This window comes from Plasmodium relictum, assembly GCF_900005765.1.
Source record: "Plasmodium relictum strain SGS1 genome assembly, chromosome: 9".
Taxonomy (NCBI): Eukaryota; Apicomplexa; class Aconoidasida; order Haemosporida; family Plasmodiidae; genus Plasmodium; species Plasmodium relictum.
This window is the reverse complement of record NC_041687.1, coordinates 952,069-976,977: the sequence shown is the minus strand read 5'-3', so window position 1 is coordinate 976,977 and position 24,909 is coordinate 952,069. Positions and strand designations below refer to the sequence as shown.

General features: G+C 18.0%; 6 protein-coding genes, 3 non-coding genes and 1 pseudogene across 9 annotated transcripts, besides 1 other annotated feature; 2 read left to right on the top strand and 8 right to left on the bottom strand.

Annotated features, from left to right (window-relative positions):
* Window positions 1-412: 412 nt before the first annotated feature.
* PRELSG_0928200 (armadillo repeat protein PF16, putative) lies at window positions 413-2,311 on the bottom strand (the record flags this gene model as incomplete). Its single annotated transcript, XM_028676722.1, has 2 exons — window positions 413-559; window positions 935-2,311. The coding sequence occupies 2 exons, from the start codon at window positions 2,309-2,311 to the stop codon at window positions 413-415; spliced, it is 1,524 nt and encodes a 507-aa protein (XP_028533183.1).
* Window positions 2,312-4,011: 1,700 nt separating this feature from the next.
* PRELSG_0928100 (structural maintenance of chromosome protein, putative) lies at window positions 4,012-8,931 on the top strand (the record flags this gene model as incomplete). Its single annotated transcript, XM_028676721.1, has 1 exon — window positions 4,012-8,931. The coding sequence occupies one exon, from the start codon at window positions 4,012-4,014 to the stop codon at window positions 8,929-8,931; it is 4,920 nt and encodes a 1,639-aa protein (XP_028533182.1).
* Window positions 8,932-9,165: 234 nt separating this feature from the next.
* PRELSG_0928000 lies at window positions 9,166-11,810 on the bottom strand (annotated as a pseudogene).
* Window positions 9,166-11,810: a sequence feature (conserved Plasmodium protein, unknown function, pseudogene).
* Window positions 11,811-12,182: 372 nt separating this feature from the next.
* Window positions 12,183-15,844, bottom strand: PRELSG_0927900 (conserved Plasmodium protein, unknown function; the record flags this gene model as incomplete). The annotated part of the gene is made up of 7 exons (XM_028676720.1): window positions 12,183-12,287; window positions 12,476-12,523; window positions 12,640-12,717; window positions 12,814-12,876; window positions 12,973-13,059; window positions 13,196-14,728; window positions 14,873-15,844. 7 exons carry the CDS (start codon window positions 15,842-15,844, stop codon window positions 12,183-12,185), a joined length of 2,886 nt encoding a protein of 961 aa, XP_028533181.1.
* A 1,126-nt stretch (window positions 15,845-16,970) lies between these two features.
* On the bottom strand, window positions 16,971-18,290 carry RPT5 (26S protease regulatory subunit 6a, putative; the record flags this gene model as incomplete). The annotated part of the gene is made up of 1 exon (XM_028676719.1): window positions 16,971-18,290. The coding sequence occupies one exon, from the start codon at window positions 18,288-18,290 to the stop codon at window positions 16,971-16,973; it is 1,320 nt and encodes a 439-aa protein (XP_028533180.1).
* A 2,104-nt stretch (window positions 18,291-20,394) lies between these two features.
* On the bottom strand, window positions 20,395-20,501 carry PRELSG_0927700. The gene has a single exon (XR_003699269.1). It is a non-coding gene; the product is annotated as a small nucleolar RNA snoR13 (small nucleolar RNA).
* Window positions 20,502-20,584: 83 nt separating this feature from the next.
* On the bottom strand, window positions 20,585-20,686 carry PRELSG_0927600. Its single transcript, XR_003699268.1, has one exon. It is a non-coding gene; the product is annotated as a small nucleolar RNA snoR13 (small nucleolar RNA).
* A 105-nt stretch (window positions 20,687-20,791) lies between these two features.
* Window positions 20,792-20,889, bottom strand: PRELSG_0927500. Its single transcript, XR_003699267.1, has one exon. It is a non-coding gene; the product is annotated as a small nucleolar RNA snoR13 (small nucleolar RNA).
* A 502-nt stretch (window positions 20,890-21,391) lies between these two features.
* Window positions 21,392-22,342, bottom strand: PRELSG_0927400 (60S ribosomal protein P0, putative; the record flags this gene model as incomplete). Its single annotated transcript, XM_028676718.1, has 1 exon — window positions 21,392-22,342. The coding sequence occupies one exon, from the start codon at window positions 22,340-22,342 to the stop codon at window positions 21,392-21,394; it is 951 nt and encodes a 316-aa protein (XP_028533179.1).
* Window positions 22,343-23,896: 1,554 nt separating this feature from the next.
* Window positions 23,897-24,160, top strand: RPL38 (60S ribosomal protein L38, putative; the record flags this gene model as incomplete). The annotated part of the gene is made up of 1 exon (XM_028676717.1): window positions 23,897-24,160. One exon carries the CDS (start codon window positions 23,897-23,899, stop codon window positions 24,158-24,160), a length of 264 nt encoding a protein of 87 aa, XP_028533178.1.
* Between the last annotated feature and the right edge of the window lie 749 nt (window positions 24,161-24,909).

Below are 24,909 nucleotides of genomic sequence, written 5' to 3'. Positions count from 1 at the left end.
TATTTTATATAAAAAGAAGTCTTATATAGATCATTTTATTATACAATATTTTTTGGTTAATTTTGACATAAGTATTTATTAATTTATAGAATGTATATAAAAAATTAATATTTTTTGAAATATATAACAAATAATTCTATTGAAACTGAAAAATAAAACATTTTATGTATTCATTTTTTTTTTTTTTTTTAAATATATTTAAAGAATTTTCTATTTACAATGGAATGTTAAAATAAAATATAAAATATAATAAAATAAAATTATAACTTTAAAAAAAAAATATTCAAGATGATTTTTGAAATTTTGAAATAAAAAAAGAATTTTCATTTTTTTATTTTTATTATTATGTTTTCAAAATATATATTTATTAGTACACAAGCATGCTAATAAAACGTAGATTCTTTTATTGAAGTTAATTTTTATCAACTTCATCAATTTTTTTAATTAAGGTTTCAGAATATCCAGGTGTATAATAGTTTATTATATCTTCGGGGAAAGATTTATTTATACTATTTATTTCCAATTCAAATTCCTTTGCTTCTTCAGAACTTTTTATTTCCTAATATAAAAATAAATATTTATTTAAAATAAAAAAAATTTACATTTTTTATATGTTATGAAAAAAATGGTAAGAATAAAAGTTCCTATTAAAATTTTATTCTTTTTCTTGTTTTTATTTATTTTTTTTTAAAAAGTTCACGTAATTTAATGCATTAGTAAGTGGAAATTATAAATCTATTATTTTGATTATTTTTACATAAAAATATTGTTACACTTATTTGTTGAAGTACACTAATACTTTAAATTATTTATTATAATATCTCTTTAAATTGTCATTATTTTAACTTTTTACTTTATTTATATTTATATATTCTTTTTTCTTTTTTCTTTTTTCTTTTTTCCTTTTACTTATTTATTTTTTTTTTTATTTTACTTGTAAACGTTGTAAGCATCCAGATTTAATAAACGATTTTTTGTATGAAGGATTATTAGGTAATATTTTAGCAAATTGAAAAATGGAATATTTAGCTAATTTAATTGGTGATTTAATAAAAACGGGCTCTAATGCTTCTAAATTAGTAACTTTTTGTGCAATACCTTTTAATGATATTTTAACTTTTTTTTTTAAATCATCTGAAGAATCATTAGAATTGTATAAGTTAACAAAAATAATTAAAATATTTTCGTCACAAATTTTCTTAGCATGATCTGATGAATGTTTTCCAATGTTTCCCAATGCCCATACACAAGCACATTTTATATGGTCTTCACTTTCTTCGATTAAACATTTTTTTAAAATAGGAATTACATTAGACAAAATAATATTTAAACTTAATGATTCAGAAAAAGAAGATATAAAACCAAGACATAATATTGCAGGTAATTTTATATTATCTTTTGACTGTTCTATATAGTCACATAAAAAAGGTAATGCTCCTGCACGAACAATAATTTTACATATATCTTCATTATGTTTACTCATTTCTTTTAAAGAATTAGCACAATTCTTTTTAACAATATCATCATTATCTTTTAATAAGTAAAGAACCTTAGGAAATATATCATTTTCTATCATTAATTCGGTTAACTCTTCTTTGTGTTTTGCTATATGAGATAAACAGTTACAAGTGTATCTCTTTATATGAATATCATTATTGTCTAAAAATTTTATTAAATAAGGTAAAGCATTATTGTCAACTACATTTTTAGCTATTTCATTTGACTGTTTACTTAATTCAGATAATAAATTTATGCTACTTTTTATTAAATTATTATCTTTTTCTTGCAAACACAAAATTAACAAAGGAATTATCCCTTTATTAACTACATTGTTTGATAACTCTAAATCATTTTTTACAATAGCACACAATGCATTAATACAAGACTCTTTTAATTTTAAATCATATTCATCTAAGCAGTCCATCAAATAATCAATGCAATTTTCTTCAGCAACAAGATTAGCCAATTTTGAATTATGTTTAGCTAAACATTTTAAAGTATATGCGCAATTTTTTCTATAATTTTTATTATCATGTTTTAAACAATAAATTAAGTGAGGTAAAATATCATTTTGCAAAATTGTTAAAGCTACTTCTTCAGAATAATTAGCTAATTTTGCTAAAATAAAAGTGGCATTTTGTTGAACAGTAGGAACTTTATCTAGTATTAATGGACGAAGTAAAATTATTATGTCAGTATTTATTAATATTTCAATATTATAAGATTTTAAGCAAAGATCAGAGATACTTTGAGTGAATTGTATTTTTGATTTATTGTAATCATCAAATATTTGATTTATAATTTTACTCATTTTTTCCTTTATTTTTCTTTTATGTAAATAACGTAATATTTAATTTTTTTTTTAGAATTCATAAGTTTATTATATTTTAATATTTTTTTATTTTTATTTTTTTATATATGTGTTCTTTTTATGTATTATTGTATTTTATTTTATTTTTTTTTAATATTCATAAATTTATGCTATTTAAGCGCTTCTATATTTATTTTTTGTAATTATTATTATTTTTTTTTTTTTTATTTCATTTAATTACATATTTAATTCACTTTCTAAAGCTTTTTTATAACTTTTTCTATTTTTTTAAATAGATAAATTTCGTAAATGTAGGATTTAATAGGTACATATTTAGAAAAAAAAAAAATTAATCTAAAAATGTGCTTTTTAAAATATATTTTATTTTATAATAATTAAAAATATGAATTATATTGCATATAGAATTTTATTTACCCCTTTTTTTAGTTATGAAATATATTATATTGAGAATACTAGTAAAGTATTTATATTAAATTTTCTTAAAAAAGCCTGTCTAATATTAAAAATAACACTTTTATTAAAAACATTGCAAAAGCTAATATTTGATTTTAACTTTTTTATACAAAATAAATAAATAATATTAAAATAAAATAATGAAATAAATATATAAATATGTTTATTAATGTGTATTTTTTTAATATGTTTTTTTTTGTACATACAATAAATGTCTAATTTTAAAAAATGAATAATATAAAATTAACCTCAAAAAAAAAAAAAAAAAAAAATTATATTCATAACTTTGTTAAAAAACATACATATAATAAGTATAAATAAAGTATTATAAAAGAAATAATAAATTTTTTTTTTTTATATTTCATTATTTCAATGATACATCACAAATTAATATAATTATATTTTCTTAATTTTTTTCTAAATTTTTTTAGCTCTTGTTTCATAACCTTGTTATTTAAAACAATTTTTTTTCAAACTTTATAAATATATTTTTTTACTTTTTTTATGTATCGATAAAACATAATAGTTTTTACTATCTCATTTTTAATTTTTATATAAATTTTTTTTTATGCATCTTGTAAAAAACTAGTAAAAGAAATAGAGGGATAGAAAATTTCATTTCATAATAATATATTACAAAAGTAATAGAGAAGAAAAAAAAAAAGTTTTATTAAGCATAAGATATTATAAAAATAATAATATATAAAAAAAAGAAAAAATAAATAAAATATAAATAATTAGTCTATCAAAATTTTGATTAAAAATTTATAAAATAATGCAGTAAACATATGTACATATATTGAATTATGTATATATTTGATTTATATATACAAAAAAATATATAAAGAAATATTTCTAGAAATTTTTAGAAATTGTTTCTTTTTTTTTTTTTTTTTCAATCTATATAATAATAATCATATATATTTCCTTAATTTTTGTTTATTCTTGAGTATCTTCTTAAGTTTATTTCATTTTATTATTTGTTTCTCGTAATTATTTATTTTTATTATTTTTTTTTTTAAAATTATCGTATACAAATTAATTCTCTTGAATATTTAATATATAATTAATAAAGTTAAAATATATAAATTAATATAATAAAATATTATATTATTTATATAAATATTTTTACAACAAAATATGTTTTTATTTATTTAAATATTTTCCTTTTTTTTTTTTTTTTTCTTTTTTTTTTTTAATTAATACATAAAAAAAGTTTATACATTATGCCTAAAAATGATAAAAAAAAATTGAATGATTCATCTTATAGTGGAGATGAAGATCGTTATGAAAGTAGTTTAAATATCACAGAAAATGAAAACATTCATTCTAGTAACTTATTAGTGAATTCAATAAAAATGGATGATCATGATTTCAACAAATTTATAAATAACGAAGATTTAGATTTTTCAGTTGATTCATCTCTTGATTGTTCTAATAGTAACGCAACAAATTTTAGAAATAAAAAAGATGAAATATCTTTCGTTGAATTAAGTGATAAGAAAAAAGAAAAATACGCAGTTTTGAAAGATAAAAATGAAAATAATTTGAATTCAAAAAAGGATGAAAATAATATGAATAAAAACAAATATAATAAATCAACAAAAATAGCCACATTAGTTGGTGATAAGGATAATGAAAAAAATAAATTACATAATAAAAATGAAAATAATTACAATATAGTTAATAATGAAGTAGAAGACAAAGACAAAAATAGAAAGGAGTTAAATATAGATATTCATACAGAAAATGATGAAATGAATACTTTTGAAAAAGAAAAAAACATATATGAGCATAGCCCACTTTGCCAAGAAGAAAATATAAATAATAATAATCTTAATAATAATAACAATTATGTTAATAATAATATGAATAGGAATTCTATATGTACAAATGAAAATAGCAACAGTTCTAATATTAGTTTTTCTAATAATTTAGTTCAAAAAAGTAGAAATTATGATAAAACTATTAATTCTAAAGCTAATGATTTATCTATTTCTAATGACTATTTGAATAGTAGTTTAATATCAAGTATGTTATATAAAGAAAATGAGTTATGCTTTATTAAATATTTAATTGTTTGTAATTTTAAAAGTTATGAAAACGAAAATATCATCGGTCCATTTTCAAAATTTACTGCTATAATAGGACCTAATGGCTCAGGTAAGTCAAATATAATGGATTGTATATGTTTCGTTTTAGGAATAAATAATAAATATTTAAGAGTAAAGAATTTAAAAAATTTAATATATCATAAAGAAAATGAGAAAATAGACAATTTAAATAAAAGAGTATGTTATGTAAAACTTGTTTTAGAATGTAATAAAGAAAATGTAGAAATTAAAAGAACACTAAACTATAAAGGAGTAAGCAATTTTTATATTAATGATAAATTGGTAGATCATAAAGAGTATATGAATTTTTTAAGGAAAAATAGAATTGAAACCAAAACGAAAACGTGTCTAATTTTTCAAGGAGATATAGAAGAAATTATTAATAAAAAACCAACAGAATTAGCTAAACTATTTGAATATATAAGTGGATCAGATGAGTATGAACAAATTTATGAAGATATTAAAGAAAAATTAAAAGAAAAGCAAATAGCTTGTAAGAATTATTTAAGTGAGAAAAAAAAAATAGAACAAGAATTAAAAATTCATAAAATTCAAATGAATGAAAATGTAGAACATAATCAACTTAAAGATGATTATGAAAATGATATAAAAATTTTGTACTTATTTCGTTTATATCATTATTTAAAAAAAAAAGAAAAATTTAAAGAAGATTTATTAAATTTAAAAGAAGAAAAAATGGAATTCGAGCAAGATATTTTAAGTAAAAATAAAAAAATTGCTAATGAGTTAGAAAAAAATAAATTAATTAAAAAAAAAGAGTTTATAAAATTGGAAGATGATATAAGAAATCAGAGAGTTCAATTAAATGATCTCAAAATACGTTTAAATGAAATAAATGAAAAGAGAAAATTCTTTGAGAATTCATTAAATAAAGTACAGACAAATGAAAAAATGAAAAAAAATATGGAAAGTCATTGTTCTAACTTTATTGATAATTTAAATCAGCAAATCAAAGAACAAAACAAAAAATTAGAAGATGAATATAAAAATAAATTAAAAATAAATGTAAAATTTTTCAATAAATATGAAAATATTAAAAAATTTTTAAAGCAAAATTATCCAAATATGTACGAATTACTTAAAGACGAAAAACATATTAACAAAATTAATATAGATAATTATAATGATCAAGAGCAATTTAAAAATTATGATGTTATTCAATTAATAGAAAACTTAGATTTATATAAAAAATGTAAAGAAAAATATTTATATTTATGTGCTAACAGTAATATAAATATAAATAATTATTCTAATTTAGCATTTTCCTTAAAAAAAGACATAAAAGAATTGCAAGAAGAATGCGACAATTTTAGTAGAAAAAAACAAAAAGAAATTTTGGAGTATGAATCAGAGAAATTGTCACTTGAAGAATTAAATGATCGAATAAACAAATTAAATTATTTAATAGATACAGATAAAAAAAATATTGAATGCAACAAAAACAAATTAAAGGAGTTAAATATGAATATTGCAAATAATGAAAAACAAATAGAGCAATTAGATGAAGAAATAAATGTATTAAATATTCATAAAAATGAATTAATTTTTTTTGAAAAAAAAAAAGAAGTTATAAAAAATCTAAAAAATATTTTTGGAGATGATGAAATATATGATGAAGTTTCTAATTTATATGAAATAAGTAATCAATTGTATTATACTGCTGTAAATAATGCTATTCATAAATATAATAATTTTTTAGTTGTTAAAAATATAGAAACTTGTGTTAAATGCATTAAATACTTAAAAGATAACAAATTACATAAAATGGATTTCATTCCTTTTGAAAACTTTGTATCTAATATAAAAAAAAAAAAAGAAAAAAAAAATATTAATGGTAATATGATGGAAGGTGAAAGTCTTGATGCTAATAAAGAAGAATCCTCTTATAATATAATAGATAAAGTTATAAATACATTTAAAAAAAAAAATATTGTTTTAGCAAATAACTGTTTAGTGTGTGATGAAAATTATAAAGTTATGTTCGATAATTTAATAGGTAAAGATACAATTATAGTAGAAAATATAAAGGATGCAGAAGATATTAAAGATAAGTTTCCTAATCTTAATATAAATATAGTTACATTAAAAGGGCATATCATTTCTAAACACAACAATTTAATTATTGATATATCATCTAAGTATGCAGATAAAGAGAAATACAATAATAAAAGATTAAATATAAATTTATACAATAAATTAGTAAACGAAAAGGATGTATGTAGGAATAATATTAACGATTGCAATAAAAAAATCATTGAAACAAATGAGTTATTAAATAAACAAAATAGTGAATTAGAATTAAATAAAAAAAAAATTGCTAGTGTTTTAATTAAAAAAGAGATATTTGAAAAAGAAATCGAAGCAAAAACAACGATTATTGATACGTATGAAGAAAAAATATCCAAATTAAAAAATATAGATTTAAAAAACAAAATAAATAATTTAAATAATTATGAAAATGAATTATTAAAAGAAAGAAATAGTTTGTCCTCCTTTCAAAAGGATTCTTTTGAAATTTTAAACAACAAATTCAAAATAGATAATATATATGAAATTGTTGAAAATAATACAAAAGAAATAGAAAAAATCAATGAAAACATAGATAGAATTAAAAATAATATAAAAAAATTAAATGATGATATTAATGAATTATTAGATAAAAAAAATGAAATTGCAATATTCCATAAGAAAGATAAAAGTTTGAAAGAGGATGATATTAAAAAAGAATTGGAAGATTTAAAAGAAGAAGAAAATGGATCTAATAACAAAATAAATGAAGTTAATGTTATTATAAACAATTTAGAAGATCAAAAGTTAACACTTCTTAAAAATTTAAATCAAATAAATCAGGAATTAAATGATTTAAGAGAAAATATAAATAATAATTTGGAGAAGTACGAAAATATTGAAAATAAAATAGAAAACTCTGAAAAAAAAATTGAAATTTATAAACATTTTATAAAAGATTTAATAAATGAATGTGATATAAATAGTATAAATATATTTATAACTAATAATATATTAAAAGATGCCGATGAAGCATATGACGATTGTAATGGAACTATTAATAAAAAAAAAAAAAAAAAAAAAAAACATATCAAACGAATTAATAAATATGGAAAACGAAAAAGTAAATTATTAGAAGAAAGTGAAATTGAAGAAAATAATACGTCTTCAAGTGATGAAACTGCAGAAGAAACAGAGGAAGAAGAAGAAGAAGATGATGATATTTTGTTAACTAATATATCATTTGATATTTTATCTGAAGAATTAAAAAATCTTGAGAATGAAAAAGATATAAACAATGAAAAGGAAAAAATGGAAAAAGAAATAGAAAAAAAGAAAAAGTTTTTAAAATTAAGAAATGTAAATAGTAATGCAGAAAAAGAATATGAAAAATTAATAGCAAAATTAAAAGTAGTTGATACATCTCTATCAGAGGAAAGAAAAGAATGTAATTTATTTGAAAGAAATTTTCGTATATTGCAAAAAAAACGATCGTATAAATTTTTACATTGCTTTAATTATATTAAAAACATTATAGATAATGTATATAATAATTTAACATATAATATAAAACATCATGTTGGAGGACAAGCATTTTTAGATTTATGTAATTATAATGAATTTAATAAAGATGATGAACCCTTCTATTGTGGTATAAAGTATAATAACATGCCTCCAATGAAAAGATATTTTGAAATATCTGAATTAAGTGGAGGAGAAAAAAGTATAAGTGCATTAGCATTAATATTTTCTATTCAAAAATATATAAATAATTCTTTTATTATTCTTGATGAAGTTGATGCTAATATGGACCCTCTGAAAATTAACTCACTAACAAGGTATTTAAATTCTATTAATAGCCAAGTTATTGTAATTTCTCTGAAGGAGAAATTTTTCAGTAAAAGTCAAACATTAATAGGTGTGTATAAAAATAAACATAAAAAATGTTCTAAGACTATTACTTTAGATATAAGCAAATATCGCCAAGATATTGTGAATAATTAATGATATATATAAACCTATTTACAGTAATAAAACTTTTTGGGAATTTTTATTTAAATGGGAAAAAAAAAAAAAAAAAAAACAAATATGAAAAAACCACTTTAATTCTTTATTTTCAGTTTATATGTGTAACTTTTTTTTCCGATATTTAAAAATAATTAAAATATGTTATACCTTAATTTTTAAATTTCATAAATTTTTTTTTATATTCAAGAGTATTACATTTATTTTTTAACTCTAATCATATTTGAAATTCCTTAAATTTAATTTTGGATTATTAAAAAATACAATTGCATAACTTTCTGATGTTATATTTCAGTTAACATACTTTATTAAATAAGAATTTTCTAATCCTTCTAAAAGATACAGAGTGAAATATACCATAGTGCCTTAAGAGATCAATGCTTAGCTTTACTTTTTTTCCAATAGACTGTTTTATTTTGCTATTAAGTGATATATAACTTAAAATGAAAAAAAAGAAAAAGAAAAAATCAATAATATAAAAATATTAATAAATGATATGTGTTTATAAAAAAGATAAATATAAACATTTTTTCTTTTTTTTTTCTTTAAATTAATTTAACCTAACATATGATTATGTACTGAATATTTTTTATTAATATTTAACTTTTTTAAGTATTTAAATCATAAAACTTTTCATATCGAATATATTTTAAAAAAAAAAAATAATAATGATAATAAATTAATAATTAATATGGAATGAATTAAAATAAATATAAATTAATATTTTAAGTGAAATAAGTTAACTTATAATGATAACAAAGTACTAAAATAAAATAATTTTTTACATCGTTATTTTTAACATTATTTACTAACTTTATAAAGTATAAAAATAAATAAATAAATAAAAAAATATTTGCGTAATTTTTTCTAATAAAATCTTTAATTCTAGATATATTCCATTTCCACATAAGTGTTTTGTGAAAAACATAAACTTTTGGTAATCATAGTTAAAAAAATATTCATATTACTATAAACTCTAAAAAAAATAAATAACAGTATATATATAAATTTTGATATTTTGATATTTTTAAATTTCGTTTTTTTTTTTTTTTTTGCATATTGTTATACTCATCTTAATATATCATTATTTCCTTGTGTTAAAAAAGAGTATTATTTTTTAATATTTACATAAAAATAATTTTCAATGAATATCAAATTAGATTTTAGATAATTTTCTGATATTTAGAAATTTATATTATTATTTAATTCATTGTATTTCTTTTTTACATTTTTGTCTAATTTATTTTTTTTTTATTGTATATATATGTATGAATGTTTTTAAAATAATAGAAATTAGTTATGTAGGAAATAAATATATTCTCTGATATTATAATTTCATTTTTAATGAAATATATGAATTTACTTAGATTGAAATCAGGTATATATGCTTTTATTCTGTGCATATATTTGCTATTGTTTTGATCTACATAAAAAAATTTTTTTCTCTCTTTTACTTCTAACAAGTTATTTTTCAATTATTAAAAATTTATATTTCTCTTAATGAAGTTTTATGTCTATTACATTTTTATGATCAAAAATAAAAAACTTTTTAATGAAGCCATTTTTATTAATATTTATCGTCATCATTTATATTTCTCATTTCATTTAATTTATTATTATTAAAAAAAAAATTTATAACTATTTCATATAAATTATTCATAAAAAAATTTAACCATCTTGCTGTTTTTCCTTTACCAATACCATGTTCAAAAAATAAATTATTCCCATTATTATTTGTAAAAAGAATATATTTGATTGAACACAATGTTAAAATATTCATTAAAAGTTTTATTAAAATATAATAGCAAAAACGGCAAATTAATATTTTTATATCTTGCTTAACTAAGTTTTCTAAAAAAAACATATATAGACACTATTATACTATCAAAATTTTCTTTTCTATTAAATGCTTTATTTTTTATTCTTCTTATAGTATTCATTTTACAAAACAAATAAATAGTCGGATAAACTACAATATTAAAAATTTCATCATTATTAAAATTTTCTTTTTCAATAAAATTATATCTAAAATCAATGTTTGAATTATATTCTTTGTAATTTTTTTTTTTAATTAAAAAAAAAAAAAAAAATATCAATAAAATTTATAAGATTCTTTATAATGTTGTAATTATTAAATTTTCTTACACTTTCTAAATTTAAAATAAGCATACTTTTTCTTTTTTTTTTTTAAATAATTATTAACAAAAAATGAATCGTTAATTCTATTATTCTCACCTATGTTATATTTATTTTTTTCTATATTACTCTTAAAAATCAATTTTCTCTTTATTCATAAGTTTCACCATTTTCTTCTCTTTTGATATAAATTTTAAAATTATTGATCTTTTAGGGTTTATCTTTCTCATCATTATTATTATTATTATTTTTCCTTTTTTATAATATTGTTAATTTTAGTTTATCAAAATAATAACTAAAAAAATCATTTACATTGTTTAAATAAACACTTATGTGATTTTCAATATCAATATAAACTTTATCTTTTAATTTTTCAATAGATAAATCTTCTTCAAAGTTTGTACTTAAGTCATTTCCCACATATTTTAAATAATATTTCAACAATATGTTATGTTTTAATGATAAAAGTTCATGTTGTGTTATTTTTATATGATGTTTTATTATATCTATTAATTCATTAAATAAATTATAATAATCAAATAAGACATTTTCTTTATTGCTATCTTTTAATAAATAGAAGCTACCACTAATGCGAAAAAATAGAAATCGTTATGAAAATATGAATATTTCAGAAAAAAAAGGCACTATTTTAAATGCTCAATAAAACTTTTGTTGTGTTCAAATAAATATTAATTCTTATCTAATGGACATATATTTTGTATTATATTTTCATTTTATATATATATTTTAATTTTAAAAACACAAGAAAATATAAAAATATCAATTAATAAAAAATAGAAGAGATTTTCTATAAAATATTACCTTTGAAATATATAAATTTTCTTCTTATTTTTGTAAATACAATAATTATTAAGATTAATTTACTATTCATTTTTTATTTTCTTTTTATATATGCATTATAATTTCTTTGTGAAGTAGGATTTTTGTTATAAAATATACATTCATAAAATTCAAAAAAAAAAAAAAAAGATTAAGAATTATTTAAAAACTTATTGAAACTATATATTAAATGTATTTTTTTAATATGCTATAAAGTCAAATGAATATTTCAATTTTTCTCATTCCTGAAATATTTAATTTTTTAAGGCAAAATGATTCAATAATGTATTCATACTTGTATTTGTGTTCTTGTTTATGTTAAAATGATTATCACATATTTTTTCATAATGACATACATCCTATAAAAAAAAATTTTAATAACAAATAAAAAATTGAACAGAAATAATCTTAAACCGTTATAATAATGAAAAATGTTTAGATAAGTATTTATATTAAATTTTTTTCTTTTTTTTCTATATAACGAAAAATAGAAGAATATATAATATGCTTTATTATAATTAAAGAAAATTTTTTAAATATTCATTACTAAAAATATTTGTCTTTGTATTTTTTCATCATCAAGTATATCATTTTCCTATAAAGGGTGAAATAAGGATAAAATAAAGGTAATGAGTTAAATAAAATTTATATTTAAAGTAATTTTTATTTATGTGTATTTTTTATAATTCTTTTTTTTTTTTTAATTATCACTTTTAATGAATCAGTTAAATTTAATTTTATTATCTTTTCATTCTGTTCACTAATTTTTACATTAATTATATTCTTTATCTACAAAATAGAAAAAAAAAAAGAAAAAATGAGAAAAATAATAACAAAAGTTATTTATTCTTTTATTTTATATTAATAGTTTCATATTAATTTTACTTCTTGAAGATAATGATCACTTATTTTATCAACGATTTTTGTTATTATTTCTTCAATTATAATCTATAAGAAAGATACAAAAATTAAATTGATATATATATATATATATATATATATATATATATATATATATATATATATATATATATATATATTTACATCTGCTATTATATCTTGATAAAAATCTTTAAATGAAATTAATGGAAGAATGATTTTGTCAACTTGTTCACTTGGTTTTTTTGGAACCTAAAGAAAAGAAAAAAAAAAATTGATTAAATTAAAATTATATTTTCCGTAAAGTAATCTAGAATAACTACATATTATAATTTATTATTCTAAAATTTTATTTTATTTTATTTTTTTATTTGTTATTATATTGTACTGGTTTGTTAGTCATTTTATACATAGCTATCAAAGAATGCAAATACACTAAAAAGCTTGAGCATATTTCGAACATTTTATTAATAAAAACTTCTTCAAATGATTTTTGTGTATTTATAAGGATTTCAGACATAGTTTTTAAAAATCCATTTATGCAATTTATATCATGTATTATTTTTTTTGTGTTATTTCTTTGGTATATGTGTAAATTTAATTTCATTTCTTTTTTTTTTTCTTTTAAAAAATTTTTATTATCCTTTCCTATTTTAAAAGTTGTTTTTTTTTCTTTGAATTTCAATTCATCATTTTCTTTCGCTTCTTGATCTATTACATTTTTAAAGTTATTGATATTTTTATTTTCATTATTATTCATATTAGTATTAATATTTTTATTTTCTTTATCTTCATTATATATAGGGTTATTTACATTGTTTTTTTCTTTTTCATTTTCATCTAATGGTTCATTTCTGTTTTTAATTTCCTGATTTAATTCTGAATTTTCCATTTTATCATTTTTCATCAGCAAATTATCTTTATCATTTTTTATAAATTTTATTTTATCACAATCTAAATTAAAATAGTCATTCATATAATTACTTATATCAGAAAAATTAGTTTTCTCCTTAAGGATATCATTTATATTTTCTTCATTTTCAGATGAGGATATTAAATTACTTATATAAGAACTATTAAAGTGATCATAATAAAAGTTATAATAATTAGAAAGAATTTTTGTAAATATCCAATTAGGTACATCTCCTATATTTTTTGGTACAATAAACTTATTGTTTCTAATGAAACTTTTTATTTTATAATTTGTTTTAAAGATTTTTCTTAGAGATAAAAAATCAGATAAGAAAAAACCTATACTATTATAACTTAATGTTGGACTCCAATTAAATTTTGTTTTATCTATATGACCAATTTTAATATTACTATTTTCTTCTAGAAATGATAAAAAGGTTTCAATATTACAAATATAATTTTTGAAATGCTTAAATATAAAAGATAGATAATTAAACAAACAGTTAGAAATATAATATTTACTCGTAAACAAAATTTTAAAGATTTTGATTAAATTTATTGTTTCCTTTAACCAATAAAAATTATTATCAAAAATATATTTTTTATCAAACAAAATAATATTCTTATAATTTTCGTTTATTTTATTTTCTAATACATTTAAAATATATTGCGTATATGCTTCCGTTTCAAAATTTTTTAAAAATTCATTAATTTTGTCATTGAGTACATATTGCTCATAAGTTCTTCTCTCTTTTTTTATTTCATTTAAAAAATTAGACGTTTTTACATAGTTTTCAATAAAAATATCACAATATTTTAATAGAAATATATCAGGGAATTTACTTTTTATAATGCCTAAAATTTTCTCAACAATTCCTATAGTACAAAAAGAAATATTTTCATCTATTTCATCTATTCTTTCACATATTTCAATAACATTTTTATTTTCCAAAATATTTTTTTTTAGATATAATAAAAATCCATCATATGATTCAAAATCTTTATGTTCCTAAAAAAAAAAAAATATATATATTTATATATATATATTCATTTTAATGTTACATAGAAAATAAAAACAATTATAATTTTTCTTTGTGTGCTATTAATATTCTCATCATTTTTTTTTTTTTTAAATTAAGTTTATTATTCTTACAATATCATTAATATATATCTCATGGAATTGTATAACAAATACATCAAAATAGTTAAGTATATAACATGTATTTAAAATATAATTCATTGATTGATTCAAAATAAAATTTTCACATATATTTTTTAAAAAATTATTTTTCATTATTTTTAAAAAAATATAAGACAACTGATTTATCCATTTTTTTAACTGATTAATAATACATTTTAAATTATTATTAAATCTCTCGTAGGAATAATTTTTAGTTAATTCTATAATTTCATTATCACATTTAGCTGAAATGCCATATTTTATAATAAGATTATTAAAATCTTCTAAACTATTAGATATTTTATTTATTCTTTTATAATTATTATATAACATTGCCTTTATTTTCCATATCCCTTTAGATAAATTTATTATTCTTTGACTTAAATGGTAAAGAATGTAAGAATTATTTTTACATAAATCCTCTATAATACTGTTAGTTATGTCATCACTACTTAAATTAAATTTATTTTGTATATCTACTAAAAAAATATAATTTTCAGATTTTTCATATCTCCCAATTTCCTTTTGTATCTTATTTAGTAATTGCTCTATTTCAATATTATTATTTAGAATATTTTTAATGTAATAAATATTGATTTTATCTATTAATATTTGATGAGTGTTATCATTAATAGTATTTATTTCACTTAATAATTTTTTAACAAAATTTTTAGAAATTTTAACTTCTTTTTCTAAAATTGGTATTGCATTTTCAATAATGTTTAAATTTGATGGTAATGACATAAATTCCTCAGAATTTCTATTCAAAATTTTTATAATATCATTATGAATTATATTTTTCATTAACTCAAGATCATTTTTTATTTCGAATATTGTTTTATATTTATTTGCTTCTATTACAAATTCCATGGGATCTTTCATAACCTTCATTATATTTTCGCTTTTTAATAACTCCGCTTTATTCAAAAAAATATCATCCTTCATTTTGTTTTGCATTTCTTTATTTTGTTATATATTCTATTATATAATTCTTGTGTATTTACTTCCCTTCTTGACAACTTATTGATTCATTTATTAGTAAAATTAGTATATTCTATATTTTTTTGCTCATTCCTTTAGTTCTGTATTTGAAAATATATAAGATTTGAATATTTTTATACAATAATTTATCTACCTTCTTAATGTATATTTATTTATTCAATTACAATAATACTATTTTGTTACTTTATTTCATTTATTTATTTATTTTATTTTATTTTATTTTATTTTATTTTATTTTATTTTATTTTATTTATTTATTTTTTTTTTTTTTTTTTTGGTATTGTTATAGTTTTTAAATAAAAGAGAGCAATTTTGACTTAAACACACAAAAAAAAAAGAATTAAACATTTTTTTTTGTTGTAATTCATATGGATAAATTCATATAATTATATAAAGTACTTAATTCATATTTACTGTGTTTAAATGGAATATGTTTATCAAATATATATTTTTCTTGTGTACTTAATACACATTGTTAAGTATAAAAGCATCTTAAAGAATTAAAAAAATTTTAAATTTTAATTTAGGAAAAATTATTATAAAAAAAAAAAAAAGGAAAAATAAATACAAAATAAAAAATATTCAATAAAAATGAAAAAAAAATATTCAAGAAAGAAATTCAGTATAAGAGAACCTTAGTAATTCAGAAAATAAAAATTAACTAAAAAGCAGCTTTATAATATATATAGTGTATTGATAAAAAAAAAAGAAAAAAGAAAAAAAAAATTAAACTTTTTATATTATAAAATACATATAAATAAATTGAATCACAACAAAGATTTATGTAAAAAAATTATAGATGAAAATTATTAAAAAAAAAATATATATATTAAAACAAAAGAAGCTAGATATACAAAATTTATGGTTTATATTTTTTAAATATATATTTCTTTTAATGTATGCTTATATATAGTGAATTGTTTTATTGTTTGTTTCTGTATTCTAAAATGTGTGTATAGGCATATTTGTTATATACTATATGTCATTTTTTTGGGGTGGACATTTTAACATTATTGCATATATATAAGAGTAGTTCCATGTATATGAATACATATATATATGCACATAATTAAGTAAAATAATTCAGAGTACTTTTCTTTTTTGATAAAACCGATGTAATTCCTTCTACAAAATCTTCATGATCAATTTCAGTAGCCCCTCTTCTTAGTGCAATCATTCCTGCTTCAACACACACAGCTTTTAACTGTGCTCCGTTAAAGTCATCAGTAGATCTAGCTAATTCCTCGAAGTTAACATCTTTATGAACATTCATCTTTCGTGAATGTATTTGTAAAATTCTAGCTCGGGATTCTTCATTTGGATGAGGTAATTCAATTTTCCTATCTAATCTACCAGATCTTAATAAAGCTGGATCTAAAGTGTCTGGTCTATTTGTAGCAGCAATAACTTTAACTGTATCGTCAGTACTGAAACCATCTAGCTGATTTAGTAATTCTAACATAGTTCTTTGAACTTCTCTATCACCTGATAATTCGCTATCAAATCTTTTAGTTCCAATAGCATCTAATTCATCAATAAAAATAATTGCTGGTGCTTTTTCTTTTGCTAAATTAAAAGCATCTCTAACCATTTTTGCTCCATCTCCTATAAACATCTGAACTAGCTGAGGCCCAGCTAGCTTTAAAAATGTTGCATTTGTTTGAGATGCACAAGCTCTTGCTAGTAAAGTTTTTCCTGTACCAGGAGGTCCATGCATTAATACACCCTTTGGAGGTTTTATTCCAATTTTTTCAAACTTTTCTTTGTGTAGCATAGGTAATACTATTGCTTCAACCAAATCTTCTATTTGTTTATCTAATCCTCCAATATCAGAATAATCTTCAGATGGTTTTTCAATTACTTCCATTGCCTTTACTCTGTTATCATATTCTTGAGGTAATTTGTCTATTATTAGATAACTATCTTTATTTACACCAACTAAATCTCCTGGTTTTAATTCTGATGCCTCGATTAATCCAGGTACTGGTAAAAATATAGTTTGCCTTGTTGATGTTTTAATTACCATACATTTTCCCCTTTTTTCATCATCTATATCACGAAATCCCTCATGACTTAATTTTAAATTATTATCATATAAATCATATTCATCTTTTGGTTCGTTTTCTTCTTCTTCATCTTCTAAATCTAATGATTCTACCACATTTGCTACTAAATATGGTAGCATTTTATTTAAATGTATTTTTTCCACATTATCTTTAATTTTTTCTTGTAAACTTTTATATTCATTCTTTAATCTTGCATGCTCATTTTTCAATATTTTTATTTCTGTGTCAATTAAACTTATTCTTGTTTTTATTTCGCTATTTGATAATTTTTCTATTTCATCTACATTTACCTCTTCATTTCCAAATATATTTTCAACATTCATTTTCTAATTTACAATTTATAAAAAATAAAAGAAAAATTGAAGTAGAATATATATATATATATATATATATATATATATATATATTAAAAATACACAAACATAATTTATAAATTTATATTTTAAGTCTTCATATATTTCAAAAATTTATTTAATATTTATTTAGATGGCCTTAATGCAAAATTAAGTGTAAAATGATAAAAAAAAAAGGAAAAATAAGTCTCTAAAATGTTTTTATTCTTCAGTTTACTCTTAAAATGTTCTTATAATTTAAATAAAAAAATTTTATTGAAAAAATGTACAAATAAACAAAAAAAAAAAAAATATAGTATAACAAAATAAAAAAAAATAAAATAAAATAAAAAAAAAAAATGATAAAATATTTTTATTTTTAAAATTATAAAAACTAATTAAATTATTTTTAATTTATTCAAATATTTATGTATAATATTTGTTGAAGTTACTTTTTGTTTCTTCTTTTAAGAATAAGCATATTAAAAAAATAAAAAATTTAAACATTTTATTATTATTAATAAAATACTTTTATTAACTCTTTAAGTATGCACATATATCTAGAAGAATATTTATAAATACTTAAAACATCATATAAAATCTTTTTTTTTTTTTAAATTAAAAATTATTAAGATTAGTGCCATTCATTTCTAAATATAGTAAAAAATTGTAATAATTTTTGAACAAAATTTTTGTCTCAAAGAAAATTAATGGAAAGTATTTATTATTCCGAACAGGCCATAATTTTTTTTATCAGATTTTATCTATTTAATAAAAGTTTATGTATTTTCATACTATTTTTGTTATGTGTAACATCTTATTCTTTATACATTTTTATAAATTATTTTTTAATTTTTTATAAATATATATTCAATTAATTTTTTTTTCTTTTTTCAAATGACATATTTAATTAAATAAAAAAATGTTAAAGGAAATTTATTGATTAAAATTTTAAAAAATAAAAGTTTTTTTTGTTTTTCTTTTTATTAATGTTCTTAAAAATTTAACTATTTCATATAAGCTTAATAGTTTTTTAATTAAAAAAAAATATATTTATATATGCAATAAATATATTTACTAATTACATATTTAATTAATTTTTTTTTATATACTAATGAAAAAAAAAAATACCGCTGTGAAAAAGATATAAAGACAAAATTTCCCTTTTGTTAAGTATAATATTTATCTATCATAATAATTTTATAACACTAATGTATATTAACCTATAAAGTTTAAAAAGTAAAAATTGAAATATGTATATTTATATTATGACATAATATGAATTAGAATAAAACATAAAAAAAAAATAAAATAATTATTTGATTTTAATAATTTTTTCATAAGATTATGTAAAAGGAATAATATATATATCTAATACAACGTAATATATGAATACAAAACGAATAATTATATAAAATAAACAAATGCATATGAATTCTTATTTTTCCTTCTTTATTTCACAAAAGCAAATGAATTATATAATAGGTATATCTTTAATCATTAAATAAAGTCAAATTTGTATGCAATTTATATCACTAAAATGTATTAACATGCTTTATAAATAATTTATATAAATAATAATAATTTTTTTTTTATTTTATTTCTTTTTTTCTATATGTAAAATTATTTTAATAACTTATGTATAATATATATATATATATATATATATATGTATATATTTTGTAATATAATATATTAAAATCCCTATTAAACTTTTTTTATATATATTAAAAATGGTTGCATATTATAATTCGCAAATTTCAATAAAATAACATATTTTTTACTTTTCTTTTTTTTTTATTGTATCTTCTTTATAAATTTTTTTTGAAATGTAACGGTTTCAATTTCATTTTGTTTAAATAAATTATCTCTTTTTCTTTTACAACTTATACATAATAAAAACTCTAATGTTTTGTATCATACTTCTAAGTGAAGGCTATAATATTTTTTCACAGATTTTTTCTTAATACTCAAATACTAATATTCTGTGAAATTTACTTATTATCATATACTAAATCATAAAGACACATGTTAATATATATATATATATATTTATATAACATTTTTTTATTTTTTTTTTAAATCTATTAATTATTTTTTGTGTCAGACATCTAAGTGAAGGCTACAATAATAATTCATAGAGCTTTTTTTTTTAAACTCTCAACTGCGAACATTTTGAGAATTTTTTATCATCATTCACAAAAAATATAACTCTATGCATATATATATATATATATATAACAATAATTTTTTAGCGTTGTTTTCTTTCTATAAAAAATTAATATGCTTTATGTCAGACATCTAAGTGAAGGCTACAAAAGTTCTTCATGGAGTTTTTATACTCTCAACTGCGAACATTTTGAGAATTTTTTTATCATCATTCATGAAAACATATAAATATATACAGATATAAATATATAAGAATATATTATCTATATAACTTAAATTCATATTTTGAATAATAATTCTTTTCTAAAATATATTTATGTTTTGCGTCAGACATCTAAGTGAAGGCTACAATAATAATTCATAGAGCTTTTTTTTTTAAACTCTCAACTGCGAACATTTTGAGAATTTTTTATCATCATTCACAGAAAACATAAATATATAAATTACAATTTTTATATAAATACTTATTTTTAAAAATACAATAATTTTATTATTTGTATCAAATATTTACTTCTAATATATGAAAATTATTCATAGAGCCTTCTATATTTTCAAATATAAATATTTCAAAACTGTTTATTAACACTCTTAGAATATGTGCATCAATTATAATTCACATAATTCAAACATATTTAATATATATATATATATATATATATATATATATATATATATATATATATATATATATATATATATGTAAAATAATTCCTAATATATATAATAAGCGTACAATAGCTATTAAATGAACAAATATATATATATAATACAAATTATTTTTATTACCTTTTAAATTATAAAAGTCAATATAATCATTTTACATGTAAAAAATGGCATAATTTAGCGTAACTCTATTTTGTTTTTTTGCTTTATTATTATTTTCTATTCTAAAATGTTTGTCTTCCTGATAAATAATAATAATATTAACCAAACATTCCAAACCCAGCGAAACCATCTTCATCTTCTTCTTCTTCTTCTTCTTGTTTTTTTGCTTCTTCTTTTTTAGGTTCTTCTACTTTAGCAGCTGAAGCAACAGGTGCAGCAGCAACGTATGCTTGTGGATTTTCAACCATGTTCTTAATATTTTGCATTAATGGGAATGTGTAATCAGAGTCAATTACTAAGGCAACAATGTTTTTAAATGCTTCTACAAAGACATGTGGATAAGAAGCTTCTGTTATTATACCGACAGCTCTAGACAATGCAGCTACATTAGAAACACCTTTTGAAAATTTTTTTAAGATATCTTCTTCAGTGATATCTAAAACATCAGCATCATATATAACTCCATCATCATACACAGTTTTTACTTCAACACCATATGAAAAAGGCTTCATGTTAAATTTTTGTAAAAGAGTAGCTGATGAAGCTGTTACTTTTTCTCCCTGTTTAATTAAATGCACTTTTTCTTGTATTTCAATTTGACCTTTTACAATTTTTGTTGATATACCAAGAGATTGAAAAAATGATGTATGGGAGGGATCCATACCTGTTGGACCTGGTGGAATATAAACATCAATTGGGGCTATAACACCTAACCTTGCTGGTGCAGGTGATCTATTTTCTAAAATAATTTTCCTGACTTCTGATAAATCATCATTGCAAAAAACAAAACCCATATTTAATTTTACTAATGGCAATAATTTTTCTATTTGTGGTACGGCTTGTAAATTCTTTTTTAATGCTGTCCTTATTCTTGTATTTTTTCCCATTAATATTACAGCTTTTCCTCTCAAACTTTGACGAACAGTTGCCATTTGATTAGATCCTACATTATCTACATGAACAATTAATATTTTTGTATATTGCTGGATCAAAGTGCTAAGTTTGTCAATATACATTTGTTTTTTTTGTGCCTTCGATAATTTCGCCATTTTGTTCTACTTTTTATTAATAAAAATTATAAGTTTAAAAAAAAAGTTCTGATATAAAAATCTTACAATTTAAAAAAAAGAAAATCAATGACTTTATGGAGACTGGCAGTACATTTAATGTCTGACAATCACTTTAACCTAAAAAAAAAAAAAATATATAAATATATATATGATAAAAAAAAAGAAGTGAATATATGAAAATCATGCCAAAATATATATTAATATATAATTGCGTAAATAAAAGAACAAATAAAAATATTAATAAACACTAATATATATTTGAAGAAACATATGAATTTAAATTTATATATAAAATAAGATAAACATTATCTCAAATTATCATAATAAAACATTTTATGATAAACAATAAAAAAAAATTGATCAAAGTAATAACATTTAAAAATTAATATTCATATAAGCATTGTATGCTATTAAAAAATGCTTAAAAATTAAAATAAATCATATATGCTACTAAATTATCATAAACAACAGGAAAAAAATACAAATGATATATATATATAATATATGCAATGCATATCAAATTATTTAAGTCCCATGTAAATATATATGAACAAAACCAAGCAATTAATTATGAAGCAAAAAATATATTTTAAATGATATATACTTTTTTATGAAATATGATATAAATGTAATTAAAGATAATTTTCTTTATTCAAAAAGGAAATTCAAAAAAAAAAAATAAAAGCAAAAAAAAATATAAAAGTGTATGAATAAATCAAAAATAAATGTAATAAATTTATATATAAAGAAAATAAATAATTTCTTTGATCAAAATGAATATCATAAAAACAACATTTAATTTTTTTTAATTACCATAAATTAGAAGTTCTTATAAAAAAAAGAAATTATATTTTCCAAGAAACCAAAAGTAAAATACCAAATTACAAAATATATAAAATAAAAAAAAAAATATATATAAATATATAAATTTTTTTTCAATTACATTTTTTTTTTCAATTTATTTTTTTTTTTTTTTTTTTTTGTAGTATATGAACTTTAGTTTTATTTTTTTCTTTTGTAGTGAAAAAAGGGGACATTTTTAAAATTTAGTAATACTCAATATGGTTAATACATCATTTATAAGAAATTTGTATTTTTCAATTTCTTCTGTACTAGAACTTTTTTAATTATGTAATGTCATATATATTAATTTAAAAAAGAAATAAGTAAAATGAAATATTGTATTTTATTCCTATGATAATTACAACATTGTTTATATTTATATATATTTTTTTTTTTTCATTATTTAAAAAAATTGAAATTTTTAAAAGATACATATGCATATACATATATTTATTAACATGCATAAATATATAAATTCTTATATATATTTTTTTTTTTATATGTATATATAAAATTTTTTTCAACTATTCTTTTTTTTTTTCTTATGTATAATTTAAAAAAATTAAAAATTTTTATATTAACACTTTTATTATAAAAAAAAAGAAAAAATATATATATATATATATTTAAAAGGGAATTAGTCATTATAAGAAATTTTTAAAAAATATTATATAAAAAAGAAAAGAAAAAATGCCAAAACAAATAAATGACATTCGAAAATTTTTGAAGATAAGCAGAAAGCCTGATACCACAGCTGTAATTATTGTGAAGAAAAAAAGTAAATTAAAGAAAAATACTATCATAACAAAATTAAAATTAAGAACAAAGAGATATTTATACACAATGGTATTTTCTGATCGTAAAAAAGCAGAAAGGATTGAGAACTCCTTATTACCAAGTCTTAAGAGGATATATTATCCTAAAAAAAAAACTGCAAAAACTTCTAAAAAATAAAATAAATATAACTAAAGAATAGGAACAAAAAAGAAGATAATAGAAGAGACATTAATAAGAAAGAAAAAGAAATTATATGTTGTGAACTTAAAAGTGTAATTGCAATACAAAAATTTTTCTTAATTTAAAAATCACATGATGGAAAACTATAATGAACTTACGTTTACATTTTTATTCATTTATAATTATATATTATATTTACTATTTTTTTTTTTTTTATAAAAATTGAAAATTTTATGCGTTTAAAAAAATTTGTTTTATATATTTTTAAATGATTTTTTTTTTTTTTACTATTTATTTTAAATCAAGTAGTAACATTTTTGAAATATATTTAACAAATAATTTAAGGAGTAAAAGAACAATTAGTATTTTTTTTAATCTAAAAATAGAAAAAATTTATTTTTATAATTTAAAAATACCTTAATTATATATATACATTTAAATTATTAAAAATAAAAAGATGCATTTTTATTCTTATCAAACGATATGACACAAATTTTTTTAAATATTAAGAAAGATATAAAAGTACTAAGATAAATTCATTTTTTATTTACTTATAAATTTCTTTTAATATTATTTTTTTGAAAAAAAAAAAATTCAAGTTTTCCAAGTTTGTACATATGAATTTAAGATGTTTCATTAATTTAAAAATGGATAATATATAAAACAAAAAAAGTATAAATAATATCGATATTTTTTTATTTTAAAAAATAATTGCATAAAATTAAAAAAAAGTATGAAAAACTTAT